At 39.6% G+C, this 20,745-nt stretch overlaps 1 protein-coding gene across 1 annotated transcript; it reads left to right on the top strand.

Annotated features, from left to right (window-relative positions):
* Positions 1 to 481: 481 nt before the first annotated feature.
* mmel1 (membrane metallo-endopeptidase-like 1) lies at positions 482 to 19,916 on the top strand. Its single transcript, XM_032513010.1, has 21 exons — positions 482 to 647; positions 4,180 to 4,356; positions 4,887 to 4,931; positions 5,256 to 5,315; positions 5,460 to 5,621; positions 5,725 to 5,805; positions 6,662 to 6,757; positions 7,306 to 7,424; positions 7,879 to 7,944; positions 8,504 to 8,638; positions 8,926 to 9,015; positions 12,967 to 13,026; positions 13,100 to 13,183; positions 13,621 to 13,724; positions 14,157 to 14,215; positions 14,355 to 14,474; positions 14,643 to 14,776; positions 14,926 to 14,991; positions 15,124 to 15,219; positions 15,841 to 15,917; positions 16,613 to 19,916. Exons 2-21 carry the CDS (start codon positions 4,200 to 4,202, stop codon positions 16,710 to 16,712), a joined length of 1,911 nt encoding a protein of 636 aa, XP_032368901.1. The 5' UTR covers positions 482 to 647; positions 4,180 to 4,199; the 3' UTR covers positions 16,713 to 19,916.
* Positions 19,917 to 20,745: the final 829 nt, after the last annotated feature.

Raw genomic sequence — 20,745 nt, 5'->3', positions numbered from 1 at the left:
GTCTTCCTGGACACGAGAGGGATGACAAGAGCAACAGTGATGAGTGGCGTTGGTTACTTTTGATGATGACAGGAGGGCATAAATCAACACTTGTATGGTTGCAGTAATAATAAAAACTGCTCAAAGAGGTTCAGAAACTCTGTTACTAGATCATCTGTCTGCAGAGTGCTTTAAGAACATGTTTGTCCTATCTCTCAAGCTTTCCAGATTTTTCTGCCTTTTCCTCTCAGCCGCACTCCACGGGGATACAAAGGGGGAACTGATGCACACTGTAAGACATCCTGTTGACCCTTCAGATACACACCTATCACAACTCGCCTCAACCCCTAAGAACACACACATCCCCAGTATCACAGTACTTTAATCATAAACAATCAAGTACAACAACCTCCCATCTGCCTCCTCTCTCTCTCTCCCTCCCTCTCTCCCTCCCTTCTCCCGCCCTCAGTCTCTTGCTCTCCCTCTCTCTCCGCTGCCTCACTCATTCCCTGTGCGGCACACTGAACTGGATAACGTCTCCTTCAACCCGCAGCACAGACTCATTTCTCTACACACCAGCTCTGAGTGGATGCTCAGCAGGGGTGTTTGAGATATTAGCGCACTGTGGGGGGGAAAGGCTCAGGGACTGCTACCATCCACATACAAAGGTAAGCCTCTGAATCCTTCAGATCAGATTCCTGTTTGCTGTCAAGTACTAAAGTGAAGGTGGTTAAAGTTACCCACCTGAAACTGCAGCCTTTATGTATCACTCATATCAGATTCTCAGCAGTCCCAGGACAGATACATAAGACATTTTCTAAGATTTTGAGCTGTTTGGACATTTGTACATATGGAAAAATGATTGCCGCCGTCATTATTAAAGACTTGGAGGTATACGTCAGTAGCAAAGCTAATAACAGTGACCTAGAGAAAGTGTGTTGGCAGTCTGACCCGCGAGTTAATCCTTGTTTTGTTTAGAGCAGTACATTTAGAGAGGAACAGTACCAGTCACTGGATGTAATCTTAATGTGCTTAAAATAAGTGGACCTGAAAACATTTAGTCTCACTTTCAGAGAAATAATTTTATTTTGACACACTGAACCTCTGACCTGTTAGGTTACACCATGTCACTGGTATGTTATCATTTCATGCATCATATAATGCTGTTGGTGCTGAAGAAATATACAGAAAATTGCTATTTGAGATCAGTCTCTCAGCACATAAACAAATGCATTTTCAACACTGAATCCTCGAGCTGAACTGGATCATCAGTGTCACTGACCAAATCAGTAGCTTTTTGCATTGATGCTCCACTCACAGCTGACTGAGTAGAAATCAAAAGCTAGTCAGCCATGTGTTCTCACGATGTTCCACAGATTCTAGTGGGGACTTGAAATGGTCAGCGATCATTACTGTTGGTGAAGTCAATTTGAAAGGATCTGAAAAATGTCTTGTTTTTGCTTTATTTTAGAAATTATACATACTATGCATGTATTTTAACTGTAGCATGTGGCAGTTGTCTTAGTATGTTAATGTTGTTTGTATTTATTGTTGTAACAACGTTTTAATGCTGCCCTCTTGGCCCAACCCTTATAATCTGCAAAGGCCTCAGTAGGGTTTGTGCATTAATGATACAGAAATGAACACACACATTATTTATTTCATTTCTTAGACTGTTCTTGTTACAACTGGCCTGAAGACCAATTTCATCATTATGGTATGAATAAATGCAAGAAACAAGTCACATAGGTGTGTTTTCCATGCTCTGATTATTGACAACCTGCTTGATGATTTCAGTTTCAGTTAAAGTCATTTCACCAATGCGTAAAATATTAGCATGTTATACCCTTTTGTCCAGTTTTCTGAATTGAAATGGTAGGAAGCCATGGACTTAAAGGGATAGTTTGGATCTTTTGAAGAGGAGTTGTATGAAGTACTTATCCATAGTCAGTCTACATGGCGGCGACCTGGCCAGAACACAGGGTTTGCTGGTCTATTACTGCTTCGATCAGTTAGTTTGTTTCTGTTATTGTGTGACTTTGGTGAAAAAACAAACAAACTAACTAACTAACCAATCAAGGCAGAGGTAGACCAGCATATTGCTAAACCAGTTATGCAAGGTAAAACTTTCATTTTTTGTCAAAGGAGTCTGGTGGCTTTGAAGACCTTATAATGACTTCAGTTCCCATACACTTAAACCAATATATTTTTTAGGTGGCTAAAATGTGTTTTCCTGCTGCCCCCCTCCACAGCAGTACATATCTTAGCTTCTGTGTCGGCACTACCTCCTACTGTAGGTAATACATTAACTATGGATAAGTACCTCATACATCCCCACTTCAAAAGATCCGCACCATCCCTCTAATATGTTGGGTTTTATGGTTGTTTAAAAATAGAATTAGATATGCATGTTGCTAGAAATTTAACTAAACTGCTACAGTCTGCCCGTATCCTAAAAACAGGGAGAAATTAAACAGAAATGCAGCCCAACTTACAATCTGAGGACATTTAAAGATGTAAATAAGTCTTACTATTAGACAACATCAAATCTTGTATTGACACAGTAGACCGCACACAGTAGTTCTCCGTTAAGTGAGGCCTGTCTTTGATGCAGTGTAACAGTTTCTGTGCAGTCAGATTCTGAGGATGTCACTGTAGTGCCAGATATGTGCCCATGAGTATTCATCAGGAAGGGCTAATGGGGCACAGCAGTGTGAACCTCTGATTTACAGCCCGTCCCCTGTCAGGCCTAATGATAGGGCAATGGAGCTGGTTATGGAGAAGCAGGTGCGGCAGAGTGAATAGATGCAAAGCAATGTTGTTGAATGCCACTGGTGATTGTCGTTTTGTCCCCTGCACATATGCTCATTTGCAATATTGTGTTCACACATACATAATTATTGTGCACAAAAATTAGCTCTTTTAAAGTGGGCTTATCAGGCCTGGTGTGTGTGTGTGTGTGTGTGTGTGTGTGTGTGTGTGGGGGGGGTAAATTGGATAGTTTATTTACAGTTCCCCAAAGTGTTTCCAGAATTAATGTAACATTCAATATACACAACACCCCTTTGTCCTATATTAACAACTGAGATCAATGATGAAGTGAAAAAAATGTTATACACTGCACAAAATGTATTGAATGTGGTCAGTTATTAAAACAGGTGCGCTGAGCCCTGAAGACACAATTATTATTAATATAGTAAATTAATCAATTTAACAGTCAAGACGTATGTGTCATTAGGGCTGGGTCATATGGAGACAAATAAATGTAAGTATAAATTAGAAAAAATTTGTTCAAAATACAGATTGGAAAAATGCCATGTCCAGTAGTGTTAAATGAGTGATTTAAGACATTTAACTTAGAAACCAAAATATACAAAGAGAGCTACCAAACTACCTTTACAAAATAGACAGTAGGGTCTTCTTGCAGTTAGCCAATTTCTATTTACAGCCCTCATATCACAAATATATGTTCCTCATATCTGAGGTTGATTAACATACCAAACCATAACATACCATACCTTTTTGGGTTGTGGCCCATTAGAATAAAGAAATATCTACTTGTTACGCAATGACACCGGCTTTGGTCATAATGTAAAGATGCGAGCAGTTTTTCTTTTATCTTTCTTTCCAATAACGACTGGTGTCCAACAATGAAAAGCAGGTCCTTGTGTTACCTCCTACTAAATCTCCCAATTCATTTTCCTTTTGAATTCCTCTCACATTAAGATAGCTTGATGGTAAATAAATAAATTACAGAGAATGTAGGCATTTAGATTTTATCAAGGCTGTCATGACTTTTAGAGGTCATACATGAATGAATTCCAAAATGCCCATTTTGTGAACAACAGGCTAAAAAACAATGAAAGTAAAGGCTATATAAATTAAAGCTGGGCTGAAACCTCATACATTACTTTAGAGAAGAACAACATGTAAAGTGACAAACTGTTTTTCTGCAGTGAGACCAACAGTTTTACAACTCCTGTCAGTGAAGTTGTTGTAGGTGTTTAGCAGTTGAAGCTCACTCACTGCAGGTCAGCTGGCACAGTTTACTGATGGATCACTGCACAGCCCACACACACACACACACACACACACACAAAACACACACACACACACACACACACACACACACACACACACACACACACTGGTAGCTCTCTGCCACGACCATCCCACACTCCAACAGTGTCTTTCCCACAGAGCCGGCAGTCAGGAGGAATATGGGCAAATCCGAAAGTCAAATGGATATCATGGAGAAATCAAGTAAACCTGGAAAGCGCCGTTGGACTGTTGCAGAAATTGGTCTGTCTGTGTTGCTGCTGTTGGTCAGCTGTGCCTTGGCCGGGTTGGTAGTCCTCTACACATCAGCTGTGAAAGGTAATGGCTTTTATCAGGCTCCCAGTGGAAAGATCTAGATATTACAGATGGCTAATGACAAGTGTCCCTCTGCTCTGTTTTTGTGTGACTGCAAACTGACATTGACACAGAAAAATATCCTTACCCTAGAAATGCTTTCAGATTTGACCGGGATATTGCTTTATGCAATGTTAATGCACATACTGTGTGTCATCAGTTTTTTTCCCCAGAGATTTTTGAATGTTAATGTTACTCACCAAAATAAGCAAAATAAGGGTTTTGCTCATAATATACACACATAAGCCTAACCTTTAAATTGGAAACAACACCGGCTTCTTTTCATTGCAGTTTTTTGAAAGAATAGATGATGTTTTATGGACTTTTGTGAAACACAAACACAATGCTACATATGCCTCAATTGTGTTTCCTCATGCTTACATGTTCAATTATCATCATTATTTTGAATAGATAAATGTATTTAAAATACTTTAAATTATAATAAAGTTGTCTGTGTATAATGTCTAAAAATCTGTTTCTTCCAACCAATTCAGAACAATATAACAAAACGAGTGTATCGGGGAGCTCAACAAGTGAAGGTGAGTGTTCCTCCTTTTAAACTTGTAAACTGAACACAGGAAACACCGTGTGATAAGTGGGTTGGCATGTGTAATATTGGAGCCTGCACCTCGGATAGTCACTGTAATACTGTAATTCACTTTACTGCCTGATCAGCAGTGCCACACAAAAGTGAAAGAACCGAGTCACTGCTGACATTACCCGTCACACACACAGACTACACCAACGATCTAGACTATTTAGAATGAGCTTTTACACAACAACATCCTCCTTGTCTCAGTTGGGGTGTTGTTTGTCAAATAGTCTGACTGCTTTCTCATGAATGTTGACACTGATTTTTTCAGGCCAGCTGTTTCGCTCCAGCCACAACAGCGTGTGCACAACTGCGGACTGTGTTACTGCAGGTGAGAGGAGCTGTTTTTTCTTCGCTCTCCTGCTGTTTCATTTTTGCAAACAAAGACATCTCTGCTAAAAGCTGTTTTCTAACCACATGTGGATCTTTATTACCCTGTCTTTCTTTCTCCTTTTGTCTCTGTGATATCTCAAAGCTGCTCGGCTCTTGCAGAACATGGATAAATCTGTGAAGCCCTGTGATAATTTCTACCAGTATGCCTGCGGGGGTTGGCTGGAGAGACATGTCATCCCAGAGACGAGCTCCCGCCACAGTGTCTTTGACATTCTGAGGGACAAGTTGGAGATTGTCCTCAAAGGTCAGCTGGGCTTAATCTTTAGTGGTCAGTGGGCTGCAGCATTCAGAGCCATCCGTGGGCTTCATTCAGAGATGAAATGTCTGCATGTGTTTTGTTGTTGCAGGTGTTCTTGAGACGCAGAATGAACAGGACAGAAATGCAATCAAGAAAGCCAAAGTCCTTTACAACTCCTGCATGAATGAGAGTAAGGCTGTCTTTACACCGTCCAATTAAGGGGTGTTCTACTTCTAAAAGGAGGCAGAATAAACATAAGCAGTTGCTTGGAGCTGCTTATTGTATCTTCCTCAGCCAGGGTTTCTGCAGGTTTAACTAAGTTAAATGTAGGACTATCAAAGCTCTTTATAATGCCATATATAGAATGCAATTTAATACCTGTTTCATGACCCTAATGGCCAAACTATGAAAGTGTGATGGAAAACTGGTAGACACAATGTGTCCTAGATTTAAGTTGATTTTTATCTTTTCAGTTCTTACTAGTAAAGCTGTATAAAGCAATCATTTATAAAGATATCATTAATGTAATTATTGCAACCTGGACATGGATAAGGTGCATTAAAATGGATGGATGGATTAAACAATTAAAATGATAGCTAGCAGCAGTTAGTGTGAATCAGTCACGTCTCACAGTCCACTAACATTTACTAACATTAACTAACTGCCTACAGCAGGCAAGACAAATATGTAAGACTTTTGTAGATTAAATTGAAGACTTTTTATAACTTTCAACCAAAGGTTTTATTAGAGGTATCAAAATAAGACATTTTTAAGACTTGCAGATGGAGCTACCCAGCTGTCATTAAAATGTAGCTGTTCAAATAAAAAATACATTTTGAACCCTTTAAGGACTTTTTGTCCTTTTTGGCTCAAAGGTTGAGATCATAGGTTTATTCTTGTAGTGAGATTGTTTTTTTCAACTGCGGTTTCCAAGGTGAAAAACTACAACTTACTCTTCAATCTCAATAAGGCATGTTGTCTTACAGAATTAATCGTAGAGAGACTACAGTATTGTGTGTTCTTAAGTTAAGGTATTTTACCTGCAGGCCTCATAGAGCAGCGCGACTCCCAGCCTCTCCTGCAGCTCATTGAGAGTATCGGAGACTGGCCTGTGGCGTCAGATGACTGGAACACCACTACAGGTAGAAACACACTCTCATTAATACCTACACCTTGTATAAATGTGCAATTGTGCACATGCAATACATTCACACAAACAAGCAGCCATGTTCCTACTCAAAAACATGTGCTCACGCAGAGCTTGTGTAGCTATATTTGCACTCAGTGAACTGCTGAGTGTGAGCTTTGTTGGAGGGATCAAGAGGCCGGCCAAGGCTCTTCAGCTGAACAGCAAAACAGAATGTGTGGAGTTTGGGAGTGTGATGAGTGGGAAGAGGAGCAGGTCCTCATTCGGGACTGTGAAGGAGGCTTTAAATAGTCTACACTGCTCTTCCCCAAGCTCCAAGCACTTGACACTTTAATTAAATGTAATCATGGACGGTGGCTCAAACTAAATTAACCACACATGGCTGCATCTGCACACACAGATTTACACAGAGAGCACAGTTAAATGTGCAGCAGAGGAAGCGAGGGTGCCTGATTTTTGCATCCTGCTACATTAAATAGTTCTTTACAGTTAGATAACGGTGTTTAAACTAAGTGCCAGTTTTAATTCTTCCTGTAATTGCAGAGGAAGCATGGAGCCTTGAGGACACACTAGCAAAGCTTACCGCTCGTTTCCACAAGAAGGTTCTGCTGGACATGTACGTGTGGACAGACGACCGGGACTCTCGGCGCCATATCATTTATGTAAGATCACGAAAAACTGATTATTATAAAGTCATTATATCTTAGTTTTTTTTGCTAAAAGATAACTTCAACTTCTTCTAGTAGTAGTTTTTAGCAAAAAAAAACTCAAACTGGAGTAAATGGTGTATTTGTTAGGGACTATTTTAGCGGTGGAATAATACACATTTGGTGGGCTTGGGAGTTTTTAGGACATAAATGTGGGATGGACTACATACAAACTACAGGACGTTGTTTGCTAAACATTTTAGGTCTATCACAGAGAAATAAACTATAACAGGCTTTACCTCTACAGATAATACATATTAGTAGGACCAGTTCATTTTTAGTTTGGGTATTTTCATGGGATTTATTGACAATGAAAAAAATATACAGAATATTGCCAGTCACATATTTTAATTATACTGTTAAAGACATACCAAAATTCTTATTTTTTATTGTTGCTCATTCTGGTTAGATTGACCAGCCAGGACTTGGTATGCCATCAAGAGACTATTACTTCAATGATGGAAACTACAAAAAGGTAAGGCCTTCACTGATACAGCTGCATTGGATGTACGTTCTACTGAAAAAAGTGTCCACAATCAGGTCTTATTATCTCTGGTCCTATCCTGAGTATGTCTTGCTTTGCCAGACCCTCCTCCAAAGCACGCTGAAGGAGGGTCTGGCTTCTCCACTTAGCATTCGGGATGGGAGGAAAACGTGCTCTGATTTAATGCCATTTCTTTAAACCAATCAGAATTGTCATGGGCACCGCTAAACTCCGCACAGAGCTGCCGCCAACTAGCCGGGCGAGAGATAAGTCAGATTGGACAGATAGTCTGATTGAACAGATAGCAGCTTTGCCCTGCAGAGATCTGATGAGCAGTCAACAATAGTCCTCATTAATCCGCCAAATTTAAAATTCCAACACCAAGAAAGCAGAAGGAAACAGAAAATACATGCATTTCCTTCAGCACCGGAAGTGGACCGAATCTGAGCTATGATTTTGAATCTGATTCTAACCAATCATCTTGGTTGTTCTGACACAACCTTGATTTTGTAGTGGAAACTATATTTTATGACTTGTGATTGCACCATAGGTTCGAGAGGCCTACCTACATTTCATGGTTTCTATTGCGAAGATAACCCGAGAGGACAGGAACTTGACTCAGGATGATGACCGTGTGTGGGAGGAAATGATGCAAGTGCTGGAGCTGGAGACAGACATTGCCAATGTGAGTGCCAGCCTCAACAGGAAATGGAATTGTGGGATGAGGGCTCAAGGAAAATTAACAATGACAAGATGAAAAATGAGTACTTCCGCTCTTTTCTAGCAAATGAGAGAATCAGGCTACATTTAGTGTGGACATAGAGGATCAGCCAAGCTTTTAACCAGATTTTTTTTGTCTGTCAAGAGCATGACGAATGAGACTTTGCTGATGAAAGGAGAGGAAAATGTGAATATATATATATAACCAAGCATCAGTTTATAGAAGGCTTCTTCCTTCCTGTTGCCGTACAGGCCACATCACCGGCAGAGGAGCGCCAAGATGTCACCGTTCTCTACAACAAGATGACACTTGGAGAGTTACAAAGCACATTCAACTTTAATGTACGTGTGATTTCCCTTCTTTATTGTGTGTTACATAAAGTGCAAGCACTTAACTATATATGACTCGGATTGAAGAAACTAAATGTGTGATTGAGGATGTTTCCACTTGTGTCTTTGAGCAGAGCAGTTGCCAGCAGCCACTTGGTAGAAGGCAAATGTAAAGACACGTTGATTATATCACATTTATACTATGACCATGGCAAATAAGATTTCCAATTAACTTACATGTGTCCATTAAATACAAAGTTTTGGAAAATGCACTTATTTGCTTTTTGACAAGAGTTAGATGAGAGGACTGATACCACTCTCATATCTGTACTGTGTGCCTGTAGCCTCGCTCGGTCGAAAGGTAACAAAATTTACCTACAAGTACCTATAAAGCTCACTAATTAACATGATTATATCTTTATTTTTTAGACTGTACAAAAACTTAAGTGTAATTAGAGGTTGCCATGCAAAATAAAGAGGATATGACATGTTATTAGTGAACTTTCAGGGTGCTGGTAGATCCATTTGATTACCTTTGGATAGACTAAGGCTTGCTGTTCGCCCTTGTTTCCAGTTGTCAAGACATAGTTTACGTTAATTAGTTGTACATCTCAGTGACCAATCAGAGAGCGAGCTGCAAGACATCTACGCCTCAACGAACAGGAAGAGTTCAGACAGTAATCGCATGGTGTATGTAAGTTGAGTGCAAATAAACTGTATTCGCCAGCAGTATTATTTGACATGGTGTCAGAAGTGTTCTGATAAAGAACCGATGTGATGGCAAAGTTTAAACCACTGGAGAACTTCAACTTAGGAAAGCCAGGTAAATGGCCTGTGTGGAGACAGAGATTCACACAATTCAGGTCGCCGACAAAGTTAAGCTATGAAGACGGTGATGTTCAGCTTAGCAAACTTACTTATGCGATGGGCAATGAAGCCGAAAATATATTCAAAACATTTGTCTTTACGGAGGAGGAAGACGAGGACCATTACAAAACGGTGCTTGCAAAATTGGATGAATACTTTGTACCGAAAAAATACACAATACAAGAGAAAGCATGCTCCATCAAAGACAACAGAAGCCAGGCGAAACAGCGGAGATTTTCATACGGGCTCTGCATGAATTGAATGAAAACTGTGAATTTGGCGTAAAGAAAAACAAACACATTGGAGACAGACTGGTCGTGGGAATTCGTAACAAAGAACTGTCCAGACAAATGCAATTAATGTCTGACCCCACTCTAGAAAAAGCAATGATAATGGTGCAGCAAGCGGAAGAAGTAGCACAACAGATAAACCAACAAGAGCAGCAAGCACAGCTCACCGTGCAATAAGTGAAACACAGGCACCCGACAAAGAAAGGATGGAAAAAAAAGCTGACGAAGGGGGTGGGAGTGATGGACAGCACTACTCAAGAGATTTCAATTGCCGTCGATGCGGGAAAGAAAAACACATAATCCCAACCAAATGCTCAGCATTAGAGTCGGAATGCAGAAAATGTGGGGAAACTGGGACCATTGGGAGAGAAATTGTTTTTCTAAGTTAGTGAGGGAAGTCACTCAGAACAAGGAAGAAAAGAAAAGGTTCTACCTAGGTGCAGTAAGATAATCAAAGCAAAGTAGTTTTGAACAGTGGACTGAACAGATTCATATAGGACACACTTAAGTCAGATTTCGAATTGATACAGGAGCAGATGTCACTGTAATGAACGTGAAAACATTCAGAGCTCTAAAGCCAGAAAGAAAGCTTGAGGCGCCAAGCGGACCCTTAGAAAGCCGGGCGAGACACTTGATATAATGGACCAGTTCACAGCTAGCACACTGCATAAAAACAAGAACTACATCTTCAACATATAGGCTACGTAGCAAGAGGGCCTAGCTAACTGTAGGATAGCAGTGGGAATCTAGGGGGTGCTCCAAACTGACCCAGTGAAGATCCACTTAAAAGAGGTGGCTGTCCCCTTCTCTGTACACAAAGCCAGAAGAGTTTCTCTGCCATCTTCTTCCCAAAGTCCAAGCGGAGCTACAGCAAATGGAGGAACGGGGCTTGATTCTAAAATTGACCCAACAGACTGGTGCGCACCAATGGTGCGAGTTATTTTTGTGTCATAAGAATCTGTGTGGGGCTCCAAAAACTGAATGAGAACATAAAAAGAGAGAGATGCCAACTGCCCACAACAAATGAGACACTAGCAAAGCTGGCGGGATCTACGGTCTTCACGTCACTTGACGCTGCGTCAGGTTTTTGGCAGATAACGCTGGACGCAGAGAGCAGCACACTCACCACCTTCATAACACCTTTTGGCAGGTACTGCTTCAAGCGGCTTCCCTTCAGAATCAACAACCCTTCAGAAATATTCCAGCGCATGGATGTTGTTCATGGAAGGGATACGGCATCACATGACAGACACCTGCAGAACACACTGGAGAGAACAGAGCAGGCAGGCCTCAAGCTCAACAAGGAAACGTTGTGTATCCAGACAACCAGAGCTGTTTTCTGGGCCACATAGTGGACGCCAAAAGGGTAAGAGCCGACTTAGACAAAGTGACTGCCATTAGTGAGCTACAAGAACCTGCTAATGTGCACAAATTATAGTGTGCATCAGGTACGATAAATTATATGAGCAAATACATACCAGACATGGCAACAGCAGCGGGCTACCTGTGTGATCTTCTGAAAAAAAGGACCGCCCTGGGATCAGCCTCAGCAGCGGGTGTTTCAGCAGTTGAAGGAAGTCCTTATCACTTCACCTGTCCTGGCTCACTATAACCCACAAAGACAGACGTCTGTTTCAGCAGATGCAAGCAATTATGGGCTAGGAGGCCTTCTTCTGCAACTAAATGGTGAAAGCTGAAAGCCAGTTGCCTACTGCTCAAGAAGATTGTCAGACGCAGAAACCAGGTATGCACAAATTGAAAATGAGTTTTTAGCAGTAGTGGGGCCCTGCGAAAGGATCGAGAAATACCAGGTAGGCATGGAGAAATTAAAATTGATTCCATACAATAAGCCACTGGTACCGGTGATGAATAGTAAAGATTCAGATGCAGTACCAGTGAGGTGTCAAACTCTTGATGCAGCTCATGCGATTTAACGCAAAAGCTGAATATGCACCGGGAAAGACACTGGTCATCGCAGACGCTCTGTCATGCAGCCCAAGCACCAAGAATAGAGAAAACACAAGAGAGGCGATCATCGCTTGCCATATGGATGCAGTGGCTCAAAGCTGGCCCATTCCACAACACAAGCAGGATATGATCAGGGCAGCCACACAAGAGGATGAGTGGCTCCAGTTCAAAAGCTGATCAGAGATGGATCATCCCAAGCATGTGTACGAGACAAGAAATATTAGACCGCATACATGAGGGACACCAAAGTGTGTAATAATGTAGAAAACGTGCACATGAAACAGTGTGGGGGCCAAATATGTCATGGAGAAGTAGTGCACTACCCACAATCCTAACCATAACAGCAACGTCTCTGATTGGTGGCGCTCACTGTTACCATGGAATTGTTAACCACACCCGCGAACAGTCGCAGCTTGTTATAAATGAAATTTTAAAGAAAAACTAAGGAACTAGATAATGTAATACAATGTATATTTTTTTAGGAAGCAGACAAGGTACAAAGTATTATTAACATCCCCAGTTACACTGTTCAAAATATTAATTAAATATACAGAGACAGGCAATCAAATAATTAATTAATTAATATTAACCGTATATGACTCCTTAATTAAATAATGTAGCTAGTTCTATAAATATATAGAAACTTGAATGAACTTGAATCTATAGATTTAATTTTGCTGCACTGGCTGAGACTGTGGTGTTGTTACTTTGAACTTCCCCCGCCTTCTTGACATAATTAGAAAAGTAGCTGGGAGCACTTCCATGTAAAATATATTTAATTATGTTGTATTTTCACCTTGTTTGACATTCAAAATATCTCCTCCCTTTTGTTTTCCAGGGTTATAACTGGACACGATTTATTCAAGGGTGCTGTCCAGCGTGTCCATTGAGGTGCAGCTAGAGGAGGAGTGGTGTGTACAGTCTTCTCTGGATTCTCTCTTATCATACTAATTGTTCTGTGTGCCATGTAGGCCATGGCAATCAAGGAACATATCGGCTATCCGGATCATATTCTACAGGAAGGCAACCAGAAGCTTGACCAGGAGTACGCTCATGTAAGTAAAAACTATTTCCAAGACCACTGGGGGTGGCAGCAGCTCAGGGTTGGCAGTAGTTCAGTTCGTAGGGAGTTGGGTTGGGACCAGGAGGGTCACTGTTCCCGTACGGACCGAAGTACAGAGTGTGAATTGGTAGCTGGAGAGATGCCACTTCACCTCCTGAGTACTGCTAGGTGCTCTTGAGCAAGGCACCATACCCTCAGGGCCAGCACTGGCAGCCAACTCACTCTGATATTTCTCCATTTGTGCCAGAAAAGGTCCTGAGCATGTGTGTGTATTTCAGGCCTGTGTGTAGTGATTATAATTATAATGTATAATGGGAAATTGTAATTTCCCCACCGGGGATCAATAAACACTGTAAATTATAATTTTTTTAATAAAAATAACATGACATTATGTCACTGATCACTGATTTGTTCTGTTTTTTCCCCCAGCTGAATTTCAGTGAAGAACACTACTTTGAGAACATCCTCGAGAACCTCAAGTCTGAAGCACACAAGAGTCTGAAGAAGCTCAGAGAACCAGTTGACCCGGACTTGTAAGCTGTCGATACATTAGTACAAGCTGTCCTTATCAGTAAAATCCAAGCTTTTGTCCTCAGGTGGTCACCATGTTTTCACAGTTAAAATGACAGTGACAACACAAACCTCCTCTTTTTAAATGAGGTTGAGAAATGACATTCATACGTTTTTGCTTTCTGTTTCTAAGATAGTAAACAGGGTTGTTTTTAGCCAAAACATAACAAACCGATTTTCTGAAATGGACATGGTGCATTACATGTCCCACAGTAACAAGAGAACGAATCTGTGTCCTTATCAAATAATCCCCTTAAAGGACATTGAAAATGAAGGTTTAAATATTTTATTTCATGGTGCAGAATATGCTCTGTGCATGAATTTGCCAGCACAGTATCTTCAACTGAAATACAGTTTAATGCTGTTTTATCAATTATAAACCTATCACTTCTTAGGTGGATTATTGGTGCTGCTGTAGTGAATGCATTCTACTCACCCAACAGAAACCAGATTGGTAAGAGCTTTGCCTCTGTTGACAAATGAGAGATGTTTTTTTCTATATTTATGGTAACACAGTTTCTACTCAGTGTAATCCTGTTTAATGTTGCCAGTACTTAAATGTGCTTTTACTCCTGTTGTTTTTGTCGGTCCAGTGTTTCCAGCAGGAATCCTGCAGCCGCCTTTCTTCAGCAAACATCAGCACCAGGCCCTTAACTTTGGTGGGATAGGAATGGTTATCGGACATGAGATCACACACGGATTTGATGACAATGGTGAGACACAAGTGATTCATCGTGGATATTTGTGGAAGCCCAAACTGATAAATGCAGTTTAGCATTCAGCAACAGTTTATTTTAAGTCTGCTGGTTACACAAGTTACTGCTTTTTAGATGCCTCATGTTTGACAAACAGTAGTTTAAATGTATTATGTTTCCTCACAGGGCGTAATTTTGACAAGGATGGTAATATGCTAAACTGGTGGAGTAATTACTCTGCTGAGCATTTTAAAGAGCAGTCACAGTGCATGGTGCAACAATATGGAAACTTCAACTGGAAGCTAGCTGGTGGACAAAACGTAAGCACCCAGTGGCATGTATGAAATGAGTTGTTTTCTTTTGGCTCTAATCTCCGACGATGTAAACTATATATTAAGTGATCACCAGAATGAGTGTTTTCATGTCGGCGTGTGTTTGTGTGTTCATGGTTTTGTCTGTGAGGCTGCAGGTCAGTGGAATCAGCACTTTGGGGGAGAACATTGCAGACAATGGAGGGGTTCATCAAGCATATAAGGTTGGATGTTAGCCCAACAAAACCACATTACTATTTTAGCAACAATAACAACGTCCAAAAATACTTGAAAAAATGATGTAGATCTGAAACCTGTTTTTAAGTGTGTGTGTGTGTGTGTGTGTTTGTTTACAGGCTTACCTAAAGTGGGTGGAGATGGAGGGGGAGGAGCCTCGTCTACCTGGTCTAGACATGGATTACAAGCAACTTTTTTTTCTTAACTTTGCCCAAGTAAGAATAATGAGGGAATATGTTGTTTCTGAATGTATTATTTCAGCAGACAGAGGGCAGACAAAAAGTTCTCCTTCTGGGGTCGAGAGTTGACGCTCAGAGGTGCATTTTTCAATGGATGTTTGGTGCTGAGAAGTAAACACTGGGACAAAGGGAGAGGGATCAGGGGGTTAGATGCTGAAGCAATCCCTGAACAAATCAGTGTTCAGCCACCTTACTAGGGGATGAAGAAGAGCTGCCAAAGTAAAGAGTGTCTCGTGCCAGGGAATGAAAAGCATAAGCACAAAAGTGTCATCAACAGATAAAGAGGTAAAATGTTACAAATCAAAGATATCCAAATGTGATGGTGAATTTTACGAGTCAGTTGATGCATTAGTAAAATAACTTGTGCCAAAATTGCAATATCAAAGCTGGGAATTAGAAGAATCATTAGATGCAAAGTGCTGTAAATATATAGTAGACACATCTAATATGATATATTGTATATTAAGTTATAGTTGAGGTAAAATACAAAATTTGTAGTAAAAGTTATTTTTAATGTTAACAGTCTTCAGAAAGCTTGTTTTAATGTTTTAAAAGTAGATTACTCTCCACTCATGTAATCCATTTTTTTTCTTCTAGGTGTGGTGTGGTGCTTATCGGCCTGAGTATGCCAGCCAGTCCATCAAGACTGACTCACACAGTCCCTTAGAGTACAGGTAAGGAGCTTAGTATGCTCAGATATATAGAACCAATAAGAATATTTTAATAGGTAGGTAGTTTCATGGATTTTAATTAAGCAATATTACAAGAGGGTTGGATTTAACGTCATTATTGGCTCGACAGTGATGCGGCTGGGACCGAGGCGCTACTTTAAATGCCAATAAACAATTTAAAGAAATGCCAATAAACCAGATTTATTGGTTTCAAATAACATAAAACGTTGTTTTAGTCATGCAACTGAAAACTCTGATTGGACAGATAGTGTAGCTAGCTGTCTGGATTTAGCCTGCAGAGATCTGAGAAAAGGTTAACCTTAGTCCTCATAAATCGACCGGAGTTTAAAATACCAACACAAAGGAAGCTTTAGCATTAGCTGTATGCTAACAAATCACCATAAAAGGTGACAATATGCTAGTGTTGTGTTCACGGCTTGTTTCTGTTGCCCCCAAAGTGGCTAAAGAAAAATGTGTTATTGTTGGTTTCATTATTGTCTTTTCCCAAAATAACAATCACTAATTTGACACAATCTTAATCTCCCAACTCAATGAAGTGTTAGAATCAGGGCAACTCCATTCGCTGATCCCAGTGTAAGGACTTGGAAGCTGGACTCACACTTAGCAGTGCTCCTCTAACATTCATAACATATAGCTTTTATCACTCTGATAACGTTTTGTTTCTCTTTTGTCTTTAGGGTGCTTGGATCGCTCCAGAATTTCGAAGCGTTCTCAGAAGCTTTCCAGTGCCAAAAAGGCAGTCGAATGAACCCTGAGCTGAAGTGTCGTGTCTGGTAGAAAGTTTTACTCTTGAGAAATGTACTTCTTGATCTAGGCAACTCAAATCAAATGAACAAGTTGTACTTCTTAAACCTACAGATACATCCTGCTCATTTCCAATTTATTTGGGGTCAGAGTGATGACACAAATATTTCCATATACTGTTGATGTATTCAAAATGGATGACATTCTGGACTTCACCCTAGTTTCAAAACTTAAACCATGTATAAAAGAAACTTGCTAGAGTATATTCTCAAGTTTGAGGTGTTGTCTCTGGATGAGTAGCTTGGTCACTTGTTTTTTTGTTGTTGCTGCATCTCATGGCAGAGTGGGTACATATATAAAAAGGCTACGTAGAAAACTAAGACCTTGTGAAAAAGGTTAGAGCTTATGGACAACTTTAAATACTTTGCCAGTCTTTCTTAAAATAATTCTTAGAAGAATCTCTTGTGCCAATCTTTGTGATTTATCCATTATCATTTGGCACTGAGATGCCTTGGTGTCTTTCTTCTGGTGTATTGTTTTCCAGACATTGTGCCGCTGCAGAAGAAACAATAGTGAACATATGTAACTCTGACTGAAGAATATAAAATAAAATGAAAGCTTGGGGCTTTGCCGAAGTAAAGCTACAATAGAATTAGTCACACTCTAAGAGTTTGGTCATTCACTGTTACATGAAACAAATTACCTAAAGACTTTAAGACTGTTAAATCTTTGCAGCTTTAACCTTAAATTAACATTCTGAGAGAGCTGCGGCTTTCAACAATTTTACACAGTGGATAAATTTTTAAAATTTACAAAGCTATTTAGTACTTTTTGGAGGCTATTTTTTTCTAAGTTTCTTTATCTCGTCCTGCAAATGATTGTTGCTCAATACTCACTGCAGAAATGTATATGTAAGTCATTACAGTTTTCCTGTAAGAAACCATATTCAAGATGTTTCGAAAAATACTGGTACTTTTTTAGCTAGTGAGAAAACACCTGTTGGAGATAGAGTGATGTGATATGGTTAAAACTAAATAATATATATCACTTTATTGCATTCATGGTTACTGCCAAATTTGGATCTACAGTAACTTGCTAATAACAGCTGTGTTGTGTGTTCGAAGCTGGATCCCTCTCTTTTTTCTCCACCTTTTACTTGATTTTAAGAGGTTATATAGCTATCAAAACTCCAAACATATGCCATTTGTTAGATGGCACTTACCTACGTGTATTGAAAATATAATGTTTGCTTGTATGATATTTTTAAGTTTACATTTAACTGGTGATTGATATGTAGAAAAACTATTATTTCCTTCCCCATGCGATATCCTGAGAGGAGATGTAGACACACAGTGATTGCAAGACTTTTAGCTTCTGGGCATAGCCAATTAAATGCTAACGGGAAGGGAAAAGAAAACCCCTCACGCATGTCCGCACACACACACACACACACACACACACACACACACACGGACAGGTAGCAGATGAAGTGGTTTGCCCTCTGATCTCACACTGATCAGGGCTGTGTAAGATGAAAGGATAAAGTACTGCTGAACCACAAGCCCGCAGGCAGACAAACACGGAAGAATGGGGCTTGTCATTAAAGAGCTGCCCAGGGCCAGGACTGTTATTTTGTACCTTTATTAACAATTAATGACTGGAGAATCAAAGCAGAAGTAATAAGAGAGGCTACAGGAAGCCACCATTTTTAAACAGAAAAACAAACATACATAGCCGGCTTTCAATGTTTGCTTGTTATTGGTCATGTTCAGGATGCCTTGATAAACTGAACATGACTTTTTGGTCTCAACAGAGGCTGCAGAATTGAATGTGCATATTGAAACTTTACACTCTTCTGTCTCTCGGTCTTCACATATTGGCAAATACTGTTGTGTTGAGCAGATGGAGATGCCACGTAAAAAAATTCAGAATGTAAGTGCTAATAGTGTGCAGCCATCTTTAAGCAAAAGTTTGACATTTTGAGGGTTGAGAGAGTTACATGAGAAAAGATGTATTTATTTATTTAACAGAACTTGTGTTTCAATGCCAAGACTTAAAGTCACTGTCCTAGCTCCATATGTCTGGCTCTTTTCAACGGTAAAAAAACAACCTTCCACCATCTCTAAAATTAACTAAATAAAGGAGTAGATCACCCAAAAACAACATAAACTGTATATAGTACTCACCTCCCTAGGCTCTCTATGGTCCCAGAAAAAGTTTTCTGTTGAATGGCATTAAGGAGAGCAGAGTGCCTGAAAAACAAAAGCAACAGAGTTTGAAAGACAGACAGCAAATACAATTTCTGTGGAGCATTATCCAGGTGTTTTCTACCCATTCTTGGTCTCATGGAGAGATATAAATCTATTTTTGTTCAACTGTTTCCTTTCAAGAAATGTGTTTTGCACCAGAGGATACAAAAAATGCTTTGTAAAGTAAAATACAGGTAGTTAATAGTTGTCATAAAAATGTATAACCTTTTCTTCTGTCCGTCACAGAAATCCTATGGAGCTGAGTATTGTTTTTGGGTGAACTATTCCTTTAATATGTTGCATCTTAATTTAACTTATATTTAACTAGGCTTTACACATGTACAGATTAAACAAACTGATTTTGTTTCCTGTGGAAAGAGCCAGGGTAACTGTTACCAGTTTTTGTGCTAAGCTACTGACTATAGTATCAATCTTCTTAAATCACTCCCTCTGAAAACGAAGAAGCAGATCTTTTAAAATGTCAAACTATTCCTTTTAACAAACATGTGCTTTTATCATGTCTGGGTCAAAAGAATGCTGGAGGATTTTTCCTTGGCTGCCGTCTGAAGGGCAACAGCTTAGGCTTGTGTGTTTTGTCTGGTTTTGCTCAAAAAGAGTAAAAAAGTTCAAAATTGTTAGCTAAACACTAAAGGTTACATAATATACAACATGTTATTGTAGATACTTGATGTCCTACTTGAAGTATTTACGTGAAAATTATTCAAATCAGGTAAGAAAAGAAGGGTACATTTCTTGACTTACTTCTAGCTTCACATTTACTTATATGGTGAAATTGTGTCGTTTTGAAATTACCAGCCAAGTACAAATACGTTCATTTGTATTCCCATCAGAAGAGTTTATTTATCTACATTACAAATATTTATGAAATATCATTGTTGCTTTGCAAGAATTTAGACGTTAAAGGTGTTATATGAATGTTTCTGCTGCTATGTAATTATCTTGCCATTAAAGTGACTGTCTCAACTGTTACCATCTCAAGTCTCTGCTTTAAATTTGTAATTTTAATGTGTTTTTATAAAAATTGTGTCAGATTCATTCTCATTCGTGGAGAAGTAAAACAATTGAGTGGATAACAACATCTCTTGCCTTGAGTTGTTTGTAATGCTTCTAGACATTTAAGTTCAGAATAAATTGTGCGTGCATTCGTGATATTGTAAAGCAAGTGGCTTACAACCATGCTGCTTCAGTTTATAGTCTGTGACTGAGAGCCACGGTGGCTCAGTGGTTCTAGTACACTACAGCCCTCAGTTATGCTTAGCACTTATGTAACCGTGTCAGCAGGTACCATAGACAGTGCCATTATTAGAATAGTAAAAATGCTACAACAGCAACCTTAAGGTGAATTTCTATTTCTATAGAAAGGATGTTGAGTTATGAAGGCACGTCACAATCATTTTCACGTTTTGGAAAATGTGTCCAGAGTTCAATGGCAGCAATGCAATACATTTCAAGAAAGTTTGTGAAGTGGTGACAGCATCACCATCATACTGCCCTGCAGTAAACACTACAGGCCATGTAAAGTGAAGATTTGTTGAAGACGAGTTAAAGAAAACATTATAATTGTGATGTGTAACCATGTGATAGAGCCATTAGAGTTTTGAATTATTAATCTAGTGTACAAACAATTGATCTTGCATATAGTACCTGTTTATCATGTCAAGTTAGATACCTCCTCACCTTTTTATTAACCTAATTAATTAAATTTATTAAACCACCCATGTTTGCATGAAACTGCTCATTGACTGATGCAAAGTATTGATTTTAAACCTTTATTATAACTATATATATATATATAT

The sequence above is a fragment of the Etheostoma spectabile genome, chromosome 4 (assembly GCF_008692095.1).
Source record: "Etheostoma spectabile isolate EspeVRDwgs_2016 chromosome 4, UIUC_Espe_1.0, whole genome shotgun sequence".
Taxonomy (NCBI): Eukaryota; Metazoa; Chordata; class Actinopteri; order Perciformes; family Percidae; genus Etheostoma; species Etheostoma spectabile.
This window is presented reverse-complemented; position numbering and strand designations above follow the sequence as displayed.